The 15,081-nt window shown below is 57.0% G+C and overlaps 1 protein-coding gene across 13 annotated transcripts; it reads right to left on the bottom strand.

Moving 5' to 3' along the window:
- Nucleotides 1–3: 3 nt before the first annotated feature.
- Nucleotides 4–15,009, bottom strand: LOC141926196 (uncharacterized). Of its 13 annotated transcripts, XR_012624057.1 has the most exons (11): nt 10,957–11,720; nt 10,753–10,866; nt 9,995–10,194; nt 9,546–9,727; nt 5,255–6,524; nt 5,027–5,081; nt 2,954–4,210; nt 2,607–2,824; nt 2,296–2,445; nt 514–577; nt 4–140 (listed from the first exon to the last, which is right to left on the bottom strand). XR_012624057.1 is itself a non-coding variant. In XM_074831620.1 (6 exons), the coding sequence occupies exons 1-5, from the start codon at nt 11,347–11,349 to the stop codon at nt 7,776–7,778; spliced, it is 948 nt and encodes a 315-aa protein (XP_074687721.1). In that variant the 5' UTR covers nt 11,350–11,720; the 3' UTR covers nt 6,462–6,524; nt 7,771–7,775. The 13 variants fall into 13 exon arrangements, 4 of the variants coding, with proteins under 4 accessions (XP_074687721.1, XP_074687720.1, XP_074687722.1 ...); XR_012624062.1 differs by lacking the exons at nt 4–140; nt 514–577 and adding an exon at nt 14,594–15,009 and having other exon boundaries at nt 604–2,445; nt 10,957–11,315; XR_012624061.1 differs by lacking the exons at nt 4–140; nt 514–577 and adding an exon at nt 11,731–13,323 and having other exon boundaries at nt 604–2,445; nt 10,957–11,315.
- Nucleotides 15,010–15,081: the final 72 nt, after the last annotated feature.

Raw genomic sequence — 15,081 nt, 5'->3', positions numbered from 1 at the left:
TACAGCGGCGCTTTGCCCGGAGCGCCCTTCTCTTTCCTGCACTTGTTGCTCAGACTTCCTCAGCTCCTCCTGCCGCTCTCTCTTGTCTTGCGGGTCCTTCTGCACGCGATGTTTGTCTCTTCTTTCTGCTCCACCACCAGCTGTTGCAAGGGCAAGAAGACGCCGTCGGGTCTGAGAGGGTCGCCGGCCCCCGGACAGAGCTCGCCACAGCACCACCCGAATCTCAGCGCCTCCCCCCCCCCGCCCCGCCAAAAACTCACAGATCGGCTTTACTCACCCAGTTGCTGCGACAGTGCTTCCCGCAGAGACGACTGCGACCGCCACTCTTCTGCTCGGACTCCTGGCCGCGTCTGGCGGGGCTGGACCCGCCCCTTCCCCTCAGGCGGCCGCTCCGCCCCTCACAGCAGCGCGCGACTTTCCCGCCCTTCCCCTTCCCACAGGCGGGTCCCGCCCCCTTCCCCTCAGCGGCCGCTGCGCCCCCACATGGACTTTCCCGCCCTCACAGTCTATTACCTGGGCTACAGTACTTGATCTTGTCCAGAGAGTGGCGGTGTGGTTGCCTCACTTGCCTCTATGCCTATAACAGAGGATGCCATAATCCAATTATAACTGAAGGCAAGTTTGTGTTTTATTAGCTGCTATTAAAAAAAAATTATTTTAGGGAAGCATACACACAGGGATGCTTTTGTAACTGAGTGATCTCTTTAACCATCCTCCAAATCTTAATATACAATACTATTAGAAGTAGTAAACATATTAAAGTTGGAATTAGGAAAATCAGACCGAGTGAAACATGGAATTGAACAGTCCTGTTGGTGGTGGTGACCATCCAGATAAGTTTTCCCACCATCGATGTTCTTCAAGGAAAGAAAAGAGAGCTGTCTCGGCGCGGGGGGGGGGGGGGGGGGGGGGGAAGGCTGAACAGGTTACCCCTTAGGATGCAGGATAAATCCATCTCGTACTGAGTTTCTTTTACTCCATTGTTGTCACTAGCATCCCATGCTAGAGGTAGGGGGGGTGCATCTAAAATTGGTGAACGTTTAAATGGCTGCTGTAATGCTCGTGGGTCAAGTATTAATAGGCATTTGTAATTTAGATATGTTTTTAATTCGAGTATCAGAGTTTTAATCGCTTCTTCATGTTCTGAATGCCAACTCCACCGTTTTCCTTTTTGTAAAAGCGAATACAGTGGACAGGCAATGGAGAATCCAGGTACCTGTTTTCTCCAATATCCTAAAGTACCCATTACAAAGCTGTTGTAATTTTTTTTCTAGATTGGGGCATTTCTGATTGTTTCTACCCCCCTCTGGGAGTCTGGTAAAGGTATGCTGGCTACCCTCCCATGTAAATGCAAATTTTTGTTTTGCCTTCTTCCCCTAAGGGAAAAACCATGTCTTTGACATGTAGCACTGCCAGCCAAGGACGTGCAGGGACTTGCAGCCTAGTCGTTAAGGCTGCATTGTTGGGGTCTGCCGCTGACAATGGGGCTCTATTTAAGCTCTTAAATGCCCATAATGGCCTGTTCAACGCCACCTCCCCCTCTGGTTTACTGACTGGCCAAACAGGAAAATTGTAGGGGGGGGGGGTGGGGGGGGGGGGGGGGGGGGGGGCGAGTTCTGGAAGTAAACTGTCGTTTTTCTAAATCTGCAATAGAAAGCTGCTTAGCAACTTATTTACTTACTTCTAGCAAGTTATAGTACTACTTATAGTACTTTTTAATATTGCTAAGAATCCTGCTTGCCCAGACTGTTCTGTGGAATTTTACCAAGGACTGATGTGTTCATCAAAACAAAGCCGTTTACTGTGAAAATCTACCAAGAACTGCAGTGTTCAGCAAAATATCATGTTTTTGTCCTCGAGGAACAGGTGTGCTCTAACTAGTTGGGCCTCGGTAATGAGTAAAGATAGACATATACGGATGGTAGAAGTTTCATTGCTTCCCTTAAATAAGATAGCATGAGTAAACCAGCTGAAAAACATTTCTGTTTTTCAAGAAATTGGCTAAGAGAATCTGCGCATGCTCCGGGGAAAAAACAAGGTGAGAAAGACTACGAGCCTTCCTCCCAAAGACCCCGAAGACGCCCCCCAGGAGGCAATGCACAGGTGCAAAGATAACATAAACTGCTGACACCAGCCTCTAGAACTAACCCAGCCTTACTCATGCATATGTATGTTTGTGTTATGTAATCCAGTGAATAAGTGTATCCACACTCTGTAACGTTTTGGTAAAACGTGCTGTTGGTGTGCAAGGTTTGTGGAGAAATCCCCTTGCACCCCGGCCGGAGTAAAACATACCTGCTTTATAACTCCATTTCGAGTTGTAGAGTCTTTTTCCGCAAATCAAAGACCACTGCAGATCCATTGCAAGCAGCAGCGAAAACGACAGTACAGCGAGGCCTGTGCTGGTCATTATCAGCATCCCGTGGCGCTGCAGCTTCCAAGGTGCTGCTTGGAAGGAAAGTTTCAGTCAGGCGCCAGCTCCCCCACACGGAGGACAGAGGGAAGCCGGCCTCTGGAGGGAGGTCCCCAGAGCGCTTCCCCCCACCCCCCCACCCCCCACCCCCCGCCCATACCCCAACACCCCCCCACCCCGAAAAGAAACTCACTGATCAGCTTTTCTCACTCAATCGGCGCTCCGGGGCTGCCACGTGTGCAGTACCGGCCGGCGCTGGAGCTGGGCTCAGAGTCGGGAACTCTGGACAAATGGGAGCTGGGCACACAAAGCGGCAGCAAAGCTCCCTTCTCTCGCCCCGCTCCTCTCTTCAGCCTCGCTCCTCTCTTCAGCCTGCCGCGCCTCAAGATGCCTTGTCTTCCCCAGGAGCTGCTGCTTGGAAGGAGAGTACGGTCAGGTGCCAGCTCCCCCACCCGGAGGACAGAGGCAATCCGGCCCCCCACCCATACCCCAACACCCCCCTCCCTCCCCCCAAAAACCTCACAGATCAGCTTTTCTCACCCAATCGGCACTCCGGGGTTGCCACGCATGCAGTCCCGACCGGCGCTGGAGCTGGGCTCGGAGTTGGGAACTCTGGACAAAGGGCAGCTGGGCACACAAAGTGGCAGCCAAAGAAGCTGCGCCCCTGCTTACAGGGGTCTCCAGCCGCTGCCGGCACTGCAGCGTGCCCGGGCCTGCAGGTCACTGGCCAGCCCCGGACTTACAGGGCAGCCTCTGCTGGCTGCCCAACGCAGGCAGCCTGCCCAGCCCTGATTACAGGGCGGCCAAGCGGCTCCTGGGGACAGAGGGCTCCACGCCTCGTGGCACTCGCCCCGACTACAGGGCGGGCACGCTGGCAGGTCGCCAGCCAGGACAGGCGGCCACCCAGGCAGAGACCCAGGCCCTGAACACAGGCGGGTCGCACGTCAGCCACGGGGCTTCGCTCTGTCCTTCGAAAGGAGGGGCAAGCCGGGACTCGCCCTCCGCTCGCGGGCTCAGAGGGGACCGATCCCCTGTTGCTGCACAGAGCCCTTCTTTCCCTCCCGGGAAGTTTAAGCTAAGTACACTGCAGCGATTTCAACAGGGGCCTAAACGAGAAGCTCATTCGCTCGCTCACTCACACCCACAGACACAGACACAGACACAGGCAGGCACACACACACACACAGACACACACACACACACACAGAGGGACAAACAAAACTTCCCGGAAGAGAGAGCGAGCTCTGTGCAGCCAGAGTCTGGGGAGCCATCCCTTCCCACGAGCAGGAGAGCAGAGCCCCAGACCTGCCCCCCAGGACGCACGCAGGCCACAGCGACTCAACGTGCCGCGGGGCTTCACGGGGTGGCCAAGGGACAAATGCCGTGACACGCCCCGACTCCAGGGGGTCACGCTGGCCAGGCCGCCAGCAGCCAGAAAGCCGCCGGGGCCGGGGAAACGGCCCTCCCTGCTTACAGGGCGGGCGTGGGGTCCGGAGAGCCCCATTTCCCCCTTGGCGCGGAGACAGCGCCGCTCACTCTCCTGACAGGACCGCCCTTCTCTCCGGGCAGCCAAACCGTGGGGCAAGGTGGCAAAAGACCAGAGACCCGAGCCCTGCTTACAGGGAGGTCACCCAGCGCAGCGCCGGCCAGGGCACCAGAAGTGCCGGCAACGGTCTCGTGCGACCGCAGCCCCGGCAACAGGGAGGTCCCCTTTGTCCAGAGCTCCCTTCTCTCGCCCCGCTCCTCTCTTCAGCCCACCGCTCCTCACGATGCCTCGTCTTTCTTCTCCAAGAGGAACTGCTTGGAAAGAGACTGCAGTCAGGCGCCAGCTCCCCCACCCGGAGGATGGAGCAGAGGCCCCAGCCCTGCTTCCAGGGCGCTGGCCCAGCTCAAAGCACTGCGAGGCCTGCCCGGGCCGGACCTGGGCCCGGCTCGCAGGCACCGTTGCCTCCCAGCCTCCTGCCTTCCCCCGTGCCTCTCTTCCTCCCAAGCTGCTCCTGGGCTGACAGCACACAGAAAGAGAGCTAGGGCAGGGCACGCCCAGCCCTGCACGTCTCAGCCCCACGCCTCTGAAAGGCCGGGGCCAGGGACATCGGCCTGCTCACAGGGGAGGGTCCCTCGTCCCTCCCAGCACCTCCCCTTAAGCACAGGGGATGCTCACGGCCTTCCTTACAGGGGGTTCTCCCTTGGCTCGGCCCGCTCAACGAGCCCCGTGCACTTCAAGGCTCCCACCTACACCCGAGTTATGGGCTGGCCGTCCTGACTGCAGCTCACCACCACGGTGGGCTTTAGGAGCCCAGCTTCCCGCCCCGGCTGCGGAGACGGTGCTGCTCACCCCCCTCAGACGCTTGCCACCTGCCCGGGCAGCCGAACCATGGGGCAAACGTGGCAAAAGGCCGGCAAAAAAACAAAGACCCGAGCCCCGCTTACAGGGAGATCACCCGGCACAAAGCCGGCCAGGGCACAAAGCCGGCCAGGGCACCAAAGGTCCTGGTGACACCCTTGCACGACCAGAGCCCAGTGACAGGGTGGTCCTGTTGCCCAGAGCGCGCCCTTCTTTTGCCTCCACTTGTTGCCCAGACTTCCTCCGCTCCTCCCCCCGCTCTCTCTTGCCTTTGAAGGTCTTTCCGCACGCAATGTTTGGCTCTTCCTTCTTCTCCGCCAGCTCCTGTAATGGCAGAAGGACGCCGTCGGGTCTGAGAGGACACCGGCCCCCGGACAGAGCTCGCCACAGCACCACCCGAATCCCAGACGCCCTCCCACCCGCAACCCCGTATAACCTAACACCACCACCACCCCCCGCCTCCCCCCAAAAAAACCTCACACATCAGCTTTTCTCACCCAATCGACGCTCCGGGGCTGCCACGCGTGCAGTGCCGGCCGGCGCTGGAGCTGGGCTCGGAGTTCGGAACTCTGGACAAAGGGCAGCTGGGCACACAAAAGCGGCGGCCAAGGAAGCTGCGCCCCTGCTTACACAGGGGGCTCGAGCCGCTGCCGGCACTGCAGAGTGCCCGGGCCTGCAGGTCACTGGCCAGCCCCGGACTTACAGGGCAGCCTCTGCTGGCTGCCTACAGCAGCCCGCCCAGCCCTGATTACGGGGCGGCCGAGCGGCTCCTGGGGACAGAGGGCTCCACGCCTCGTGGCACTCGCCCCGAGTACGGGGCGGGCACGCTGACAGGTCGCCAGCCAGGACAGGCGGCCACCCAGGCAGAGACCCGGGCCCTGAACACAGGCGGGTCGCACGCTGGCCGCGCTACAGCCACGGGCTTCGCTCTCTCCTTCGAAAGGAGGGGCAAGGAGGGGCAAGCCGGGACTCGCCCTCCGCTCGCGGGCTCAGAGGGGACCGACCCCCTGTTGCTGCACAGAGCCCTTCTTTCCCTCCCGGGAAGTTTAAGCTAAGTACACTGCAGCGATTTCAACAGGGCCTAAACGAGAAGCTTATTCGCTCGCTCACTCACACCACAGACACAGACACAGACACAGGCAGGCACACACACACACACAGACACACACACACACAGAGGGACAAACAAAACTTCCCGGAAGAGAGAGCGAGCTCTGTGCAGCCAGAGTCTGGGGAGCCATCCCTTCCCACGAGCAGGAGAGCAGAGCCCCAGACCTGCCCCCCAGGACGCACGCAGGCCACAGCGACTCAACGTGCCGCGGGGCTTCACGGGGTGGCCAAGGGACAAATACCGTGACACGCCCCGACTCCAGGGGGTCACGCTGGCCAGGCCGCCAGCAGCCAGAAAGCCGCCGGGGCCAAGGAAACGGCCCTCCCCTGCTTACAGGGCGGGCGTGGGGTCCGGAGAGCCCCATTTCCCCCTTGGTGCGGAGACAGCGCCGCTCACTCTCCTGACAGGACCGCCCTTCTCTCCGGGCAGCCAAACCGTGGGCAAGGTGGCAAAAGACCAGAGACCCGAGCCCTGCTTACAGGGAGGTCACCCAGCGCAGCGCCGGCCAGGGCACCAGAAGTGCCGGCAACGGTCTCGTGCGACCGCAGCCCCGGCAACAGGGAGGTCCCCTTTGTCCAGAGCTCCCTTCTCTCGCCCCGCTCCTCTCTTCAGCCCACCGCTCCTCACGATGCCTCGTCTTTCTTCTCCAAGAGGAACTGCTTGGAAGGAGAGTAAGGTCAGATGCCAGCTTCCCCACAGGGAGGACAGAGGGAAGCCAGCCCCCCTGCCCATACCCCAACACCCCCCCCCCGAGAAAACCTCACAGATCAGCTTGTCTCACCCAGTTGATGCTTCAATGCTCCCTGCAGGGACGACTGCGACGGCCACTCATCTGCTCCGGGCTCCTGGCTGCATCCAGCGGGGCCTTGGACCCTCCTCAGCCAGCCCCTGCGACGACGGTGCTCGCCCCCCCAAGCGGGTCCAGTCCACCCCCCGCCCGCCCCGCGGCGACGGTGCTCCCCCCGCTCCCGCCTCAGACGGCGATGTCGCTGCTCCCCCGTCCGAGACTGCGACCCCCCCGCGTCGGACGGCGACGGCGCTCTTCCCCCCCCCTCCCGGGCGGCGGCTTCCCCCCACCCCAGGCGGCGACGGTGCTCCCCCCCACAGACGGCTCCACACCACCCCCGCCCGCCCCGCGGCGACGACGCTCTCCCCCCCCCCCACGGCGACAGCGCTCCCCCCCGCCCCAGACTGCGACCCCCCCGCGTCGGACGGCGACGGCGCTCTTCCCCCCCACCCCTCCCGCCTCCGGCGGCGACGGCGCTCCCCCCCCCCCGCCCCCGGCGGCGGCTTCCCCCCACCCCAGGCGGCGACGGTGCTCCCCCCCACAGACGGCTCCACACCACCCCCCGCCCGCCCCGCGGCGACGACGCTCTCCCCCCCCCCCCCCCCCCCCCCACGGCGACGGCGCTCCCCCCCCCGCCCCAGACAGGTCCCACTACCCTTCCCTCAGGTGGCCGCTCCGCCCCTCACAGCGGCGCTTTGCCCGGAGCGCCCTTCTCTTTCCTGCACTTGTTGCTCAGACTTCCTCAGCTCCTCCTGCCGCTCTCTCTTGTCTTGCGGGTCCTTCTGCACGCGATGTTTGTCTCTTCTTTCTGCTCCACCACCAGCTGTTGCAAGGGCAAGAAGACGCCGTCGGGTCTGAGAGGGTCGCCGGCCCCCGGACAGAGCTCGCCACAGCACCACCCGAATCTCAGCGCCTCCCCCCCCCCGCCCCGCCAAAAACTCACAGATCGGCTTTACTCACCCAGTTGCTGCGCCAGTGCTTCCCGCAGAGACGACTGCGACCGCCACTCCTCTGCTCGGACTCCTGGCCGCGTCTGGCGGGGCTGGACCCGCCCCCTTCCCCTCAGGCGGCCGCTGCGCCCCCACATGGACTTTCCCGCCCTCACAGTCTATTACCTGGGCTACAGTACTTGATCTTGTCCAGAGAGTGGCGGTGTGGTTGCCTCACTTGCCTCTATGCCTATAACAGAGGATGCCATAATCCAATTATAACTGAAGGCAAGTTTGTGTTTTATTAGCTGCTATTAAAAAAAAATTATTTTAGGGAAGCATACACACAGGGATGCTTTTGTAACTGAGTGATCTCTTTAACCATCCTCCAAATCTTAATATACAATACTATTAGAAGTAGTAAACATATTAAAGTTGGAATTAGGAAAATCAGACCGAGTGAAACATGGAATTGAACAGTCCTGTTGGTGGTGGTGACCATCCAGATAAGTTTTCCCACCATCGATGTTCTTCAAGGAAAGAAAAGAGAGCTGTCTCGGCGCGGGGGGGGGGGGGGGGGGGGGGGGGGAAGGCTGAACAGGTTACCCCTTAGGATGCAGGATAAATCCATCTCGTACTGAGTTTCTTTTACTCCATTGTTGTCACTAGCATCCCATGCTAGAGGTAGGGGGGGTGCATCTAAAATTGGTGAACGTTTAAATGGCTGCTGTAATGCTCGTGGGTCAAGTATTAATAGGCATTTGTAATTTAGATATGTTTTTAATTCGAGTATCAGAGTTTTAATCGCTTCTTCATGTTCTGAATGCCAACTCCACCGTTTTCCTTTTTGTAAAAGCGAATACAGTGGACAGGCAATGGAGAATCCAGGTACCTGTTTTCTCCAATATCCTAAAGTACCCATTACAAAGCTGTTGTAATTTTTTTTCTAGATTGGGGCATTTCTGATTGTTTCTACCCCCCTCTGGGAGTCTGGTAAAGGTATGCTGGCTACCCTCCCATGTAAATGCAAATTTTTGTTTTGCCTTCTTCCCCCTAAGGGAAAAACCATGTCTTTGACATGTAGCACTGCCAGCCAAGGACGTGCAGGGACTTGCAGCCTAGTCGTTAAGGCTGCATTGTTGGGGTCTGCCGCTGACAATGGGGCTCTATTTAAGCACTTAAATGCCCATAATGGCCTGTTCAACGCCACCTCCCCCTCTGGTTTACTGACTGGCCAAACAGGAAAATTGTAGGGGGGGGGGGGGGGGGGGGGGGGCGAGTTCTGGACGTAATCTGTCGTTTTTCTAAATCTGCAATAGAAAGCTGCTTAGCAACTTATTTACTTACTTCTAGCAAGTTATAGTACTACTTATAGTACTTTTTAATATTGCTAAGAATCCTGCTTGCCCAGACTGTTCTGTGGAATTTTACCAAGGACTGATGTGTTCATCAAAACAAAGCCGTTTACTGTGAAAATCTACCAAGAACTGCAGTGTTCAGCAAAATATCATGTTTTTGTCCTCGAGGAACAGGTGTGCTCTAACTAGTTGGGCCTCGGTAATGAGTAAAGATAGACATATACGGATGGTAGAAGTTTCATTGCTTCCCTTAAATAAGATAGCATGAGTAAACCAGCTGAAAAACATTTCTGTTTTTCAAGAAATTGGCTAAGAGAATCTGCGCATGCTCCGGGGAAAAAACAAGGTGAGAAAGACTACGAGCCTTCCTCCCAAAGACCCCGAAGACGCCCCCCAGGAGGCAATGCACAGGTGCAAAGATAACATAAACTGCTGACACCAGCCTCTAGAACTAACCCAGCCTTACTCATGCATATGTATGTTTGTGTTATGTAATCCAGTGAATAAGTGTATCCACACTCTGTAACGTTTTGGTAAAACGTGCTGTTGGTGTGCAAGGTTTGTGGAGAAATCCCCTTGCACCCCGGCCGGAGTAAAACATACCTGCTTTATAACTCCATTTCGAGTTGTAGAGTCTTTTTCCGCGAATCAAAGACCACTGCAGATCCACTGCAAGCAGCAGCGAAAACGACAGTACAGAGAGGCCTGTGCTGGTCATTATCAGCATCCCGTGGTGCTGACGGCTGCAGTCTCTGTTGTGGCATAATTTCGTCAGCCAGAGCTTTCTGGGGGGAGGCAGAGTAAAGTCCACGACCCCCACAGCTCCCACAATGCCGACACAGCAGCTGAGGTACTGGCACCCACGGGCACACCGCCCCCCAGCCCGGGGCAGTCCCTTGCCAGCTCTAAACCCCCCCCCCGCTTTCCTGTCTCCCTCCACCCTGCAAGGGCATTTCAGATGCCCTCTCGGACTGTCCCTTCAAACCACCCAACCACGCAACCCACTGAGCACGACCACAGAGCCCTAAAAGCCCTGACCACTGCAAAATTACCTTCTCCTCTTCTTCAGGAGCGCTGCAGCCGGAGTAAAGCAGCAGGCGCTCGGGATGGCCTTGAAGCCTGGGGCAACTTTCTCACGCCTGTGGTAGCTCACCACCGCCCTGGATGTGACAGTTGTGACTCCCGAACTGCAGAACGGTTTGAGGTGGGAAGGGAACTCTTGCAGGTCATCTGGTCCAACCACGCCCTGGAACTAAAAAGTAGCCACAGCGAACAAAAGAGGGGACGATTTAAAAAGACAGAGAGGGCATTAAGGAAAGAGAAAAACTCACTAAAAAGACACTGAAGGGAAAAAGAACATTTTAAAAGCAACAGGTGTTGGTGAAATAAAGGAAAAAATGATCACACAGGGATACTGAACTAGAACAGAGGTACAGAAAAGAAAATTTAAAAAGCGGCAGCGCTAAGGAAACATGAAATAGCGACAGCAAACTAAAAGACGTAGAATGAAAATTTAAAAAGCGAGGGCACTAAGCACAGAGACGGAAGATGAAAAAAAGGAGGGAGAGGCAGGACAAAAGCACAGAGAGAAATGAGAAAAGGGAGCAGTAGGACAAGAGAGAGAAAGTGAGAAAGGAAGGGGGAGCAGGACAGAAGAATAAAGAAGAGGAGAAGTCAAGGAAAGGGGGGGGGGGGGGGGGGGCGCGGCAGAAATAACAGCAGCATGGAAAAGAGAGAGGTCCAGGAGATGGGCAGGAAGGGACCGGGATGCACAAGACGTGTGACAGGGCCCTGAAGGCCCAGGACTCACCGCAGCTCTCGTTCTCGGCACTGCTGGGAGAATTTGACGGGTCAGATTCTTCTTTCTCCTTCCTTCCTCCTGCCCCTCTTCTTCTGAAAATCCAGTCACCTGGCTGTCCTCCCCCTAAAAGAATACGCGGGTGTCTCTCAGCTCTTACAAGACCAGGCTTCCGACACACGCAGCCTCGCTCGCTCACACGCTACGCGGCCGTACCGTGTTTGGGGTGATGCACGCAGACCCTGGGTGCACGCTGGCGGCCTGGCCTGCTGCGGACTGTGAAGAGGGCTCCTTCCTCACGCAGAGAGGCAGGCTCTCTCTTCCTGCACTGGGAGGCGGGTGCTGCCCAGATGGCCTTGATTTTCTCCTTCTTTCCCTTTCTCTGGTCTCTCCATCTTCAGCCGCGGCAGCTCCTGTCCACGGTCCACAGTCGGGAAGGGCTCCGCCTGTCCCTTTTTGCCCCCATGCCGTGAGAAGCGCAAGGCCGGACAGAGACAGCCCACACAAGCCCGAGGTGGGTGCAGTCAACGGCATCCCCAGGGCGGGAACAGAGAAGAACAGCCTCAGCATGGCCTCTGGAAGAGAGAAAGAGGCAGCAGCACTGACCATTACTACCGTAGATCGCCCCCGGCGAGAGCCCCACCTTCCACAGGGGCTTCTGCAGATGCACTGAGGGCCAGCCTGCTGCCCTCAACACAGGGCTTGGCGGTGGCCTGGGGCTTCGGGTCAGGCTTCAGGGCAGGTGCTGGAGCTCGAGGCAGCTGCAACGGGCGAGTGGGGCCAGAGCTGGCTCAGGGGGAGCTCTGGCGAGTTGCGGAGGTGCCCGGCAACTGCCCCTCTTCCCCTCTACCAGCTCTTGGGGAACTGCCCGGGGCTGCCCCGGCCCACCTCACCTCCAGCGGAACGGGACCCTGCCGCAGCGGCAGGGTCAAGCTTCCCGTCCCGCCACCCCCACCCCCGCCAAAGGGGCTCGATCGATCCCTCCCTCACCTGCTGCCTTGGCCCTTGCGTGCCACCATGCTGCTCCCTGCACCGTGCATGCGCCGGACGGCGACGGCGCGCCAGAGGGGCCAAAGCCGGTACGACTGTGCCCGAAGAGATGTGTGCTGCCCTCCCTGCGGCCTTCCCAGAGTGCTTGCAGGAGGCAGTCCCTCGGGTTCCCTTAATTTCCAATGGGATTAATAGCTTCTGGTTTACTACAACCCAGTATGACACAAGTTATGAAACTGTGTGCTGTGCATGCCAAGGTTTAACCCTTAAACATGTTCTACCCTCTTTTCACTTCCTCCTCCAGTTTACTTATTGCCTTGCTGCTGCTGGGAAAGATGCTTCCCAGGCCCCCTCCCTTCCAAGTGTGTACCAATTTAAATAGGAATGACCTTCATTTTCTGAAGGTGATCCTATTCTTAAAGAACAAAGAGGCAAGAGGGCAGGGGTCCGTTCCCAGCCCTGTTGAGTGCTGGCTTCGTTGCTCTGGGTGCTGCTTCATCAGCTGTACCTTGGGGGCACACACAGAGCACAAATGCAGCTGGACCATCCCTGAGGAGGGAGAAAGGTAGGAACCACTTCCCTGAGCCCATGGGATGGCATATCTCATCTGCTGATAAAGGGACTAAAGGTGTCTTAAACCATCTCCTCTTGTTGGTAGGTTTGGATCTGGAAACCTTATCTTTTCCTGCAGAAGTGGAGAGTAGTTTAGTGGTTGCAAAGTGTATGGAGTAGATGTCACGTGGCAAAGGCAAAATCACATTTTTGAGTAGTGTTGCACCTGCTAGACCAGAAGCATCTTTTGATTCCTGCTGGAATTGTTCCTGAATGCATTTTCAGGCCATCTCATCTGTGAGCCTGAGTCAGCGGCACCTAGCACGAATGGACAATGAAGGTCAGCTATCCCTGTGTGAAAGGTAGCAGGCAAGAGCGTATCTCAGTATACTGGCACAGCGCCTCATGTGGCAAGTGGGAAGATTAGCATCAAAGCCACTTCCCTGCCCCTGCTGCCATCAACAATGTCCCCAGAGAAAAGGAAGATTGAGGCAGAGGACAGGAAAGATGCAGAAGCAGTAGGATGGAGGTGGGGTTAAGGGGGACTGTAAGTGGGTTAAGAGGGACTTGAGTAGGAAGAGGTAGAGGACACAAAGAGGGATGTGGGAGGTATGGAGAGAAGAAGGGAAGGATGAAGAACAGTGCAAGAAGGATGCAAGGAGGGACAGACAGAGAGCCAGGCAGCAATGGGACAAGGGGGGCATACAGAGAAGGGCAGGGAGGGATCAGATCAGGGAAAAGAGGGACACAGACCAAAGGGCCTGGGACTCACTGTGTGTTCTCGGCCCTGCCCAGAGAATTTTACAGGTCAGATATTTCTCTCTATCAATTTCTGTTTTGTAGCTCCGGCCACTTAACTAATATCCACTTAAGAAAATAACTTGGTGTCTTACAGCTCTTTGTAAGACTTCACTGATGCATAAAATTGTATACACACAAATATATATATATCATACTTTGTTATATGTAAAGCTTGAATTATATGTTGGTGATCTATTATCTTAATGACTATTAATAATGATCCTTCCTCACCAACAGAAACAGCGTTTCTCTTGTTTGGAGATAGAAACAGTTTGATCCGCTTAATTTTATTCTTCAGCTGATTTACTTTCTGAGTTCTTCAACTTCAGCTATGCCATTTACTCTAAAAAGTAAGTATTACATATAGTTCATATGCATGTGTGATAAAACAAACCAGAAATCGCCACAGCAAAGCTAAGCCAAATACTGTCAATGGTATCTACAGGGTAGGAATAGATTATTTAATCCTCAATGCTGCCCCAGGGAGACAGAAACAAGCAGCAGCTTTTAACAGAAGCTATTTTGGTCCATGCTGGAACTCTTCCTTCTGTAGAAGTTTCTGGTGATATCAGTTTCCCCTAATTGATTCTAATGACATGCTATATGAGAATAACCGGTATTCAAAGGCTAGCTTGCTGCTGCCAGGAGAGCATTTGGGGTTTTTCTGAGGCAATGAGACAGGTTTTGGGAAAGGTTCTGGAGTGAAAAAACTGGGGCAGAGTATGAAGTATTTCAGTGTTGGGGCTGAGTGGGGGGATCATTGGGGGCTTTGTACAGGATTTATGGATGGTTTCAGAACTTTCAGGGGCTGCTTTTGTGGGTGAGAAACTGTGCAAAATGGAAGGAGGGGAGGTTGCCTCAGAGGGTCAGGGTGGGGGTCCCATCCTAGAGGGATGCTGAGCATATGCAGCTCCTGCGGGTGGCTGCCTGAGTGGGGCCAGATGCCTGGAGAGATGGCAGAGCACACACAGGACCTAGTGCTACAGGCAGGCTTGTGTGGGGTGAGCAGGGCTGGGGAAGGCTCAGGGGAAGCTTTAGTTGGTTAGGGAGGCACCCGTGGTTCGTGCCTGGGAGGCAGGGGGAACCTGTTTTTTCTCCGTCTTCCTGATTCCCCAATAACACCTCTCCCGGTTGCATTTATCGTGCCTGATTCAAAATATCATTAAATCTGTTTAATCGGTCAGTTTTAAACTTCCTTGCGACTCGCCCGCAATCTCAGGTAGACGTGCCCCAGCAGCACCGTCACCCGAGCTGCCGCACCCCTGTCCTGCTCCAGGACCTGCCCGCCGCTCCCGCCTTCTCGTGTTCTCGCGGCCGAGCGTCGGCACCGGCTGGCGCCGAGACGGCACTAGGGCCCTCACGGCAGGACAAGGCTCGGGAGAGCCCCCCTCATCGCGCTCCCGGCAGAGTCTGCGCCGCGCCAGCCCGGTGCCGGGCTGAGTTCCCCTGCCGTGCCGCCTCCAGCGACCAGGAGACATCCGCGGCTATCAGTGCATCTCGCTCGCCTCACCGGTGTCCGAGGTCCCTCAGCGTTCCCGGAAAGAAAACACGTCCCCTGCGCGTCGCCATGTTGCCCCTGCGCACCGCACGTGCGCGAGCCCGGAGGCGCGGGCGGAAACAGAAATGGCGGCCTCGCCGCCCCGCCCCGCCCCGCGGCCAGCCCGGCGCTTGAGGCGCAGCCGACTCGCACATGCGCGCCCCGGAGCCGGTGCCGCGGAAGCGCGGTGCGCCGAGGAGCAGGGTCTGTGGCGGTAGGGGTGTGCGAGGAACGCGGAGCAGCAGCGGGGCCCGGCTGCCATCGCGGGAGCGCTGCGGGCAGCGCCCCGCCGCAGGGCGCACGCGTGGGCCCCCGCGCCGCAGTGCACCACGGGAAGCGCTGCTTCACCGCTACGTGCGGGAAACGGCACTGTCGGCAGAGTGTTGCTTTCGGAGGAGGGGCGGTGGAAGGTTAAGTTTTATATAAAACCAAAAATAAACCTTCGGTACAAATAAGTAACA

Source organism: Strix aluco, chromosome 7, assembly GCF_031877795.1.
Source record: "Strix aluco isolate bStrAlu1 chromosome 7, bStrAlu1.hap1, whole genome shotgun sequence".
Classification (NCBI taxonomy): domain Eukaryota; kingdom Metazoa; phylum Chordata; class Aves; order Strigiformes; family Strigidae; genus Strix; species Strix aluco.
The sequence above is the reverse complement of the archived record's forward strand: the minus strand, read 5'-3'. Positions and strand labels throughout refer to the sequence as shown.

Coding starts and splice junctions, on each gene's coding strand:
- LOC141926196 (XM_074831620.1), bottom strand. CDS start 11,349: ATGGTCAGTGCTGCTGCCTCTTTCTCTCTTCCAGAGGCCATGCTGAGG. Junction 10,195..10,752: donor TGCCGAGAACGAGAGCTGCG/GTGAGTCCTGGG, acceptor GCTACTTTTTAG/TTCCAGGGCGTGGTTGGACC. Junction 9,728..9,994: donor CTCCTGAAGAAGAGGAGAAG/GTAATTTTGCAG, acceptor GCCTCCCCCCAG/AAAGCTCTGGCTGACGAAAT.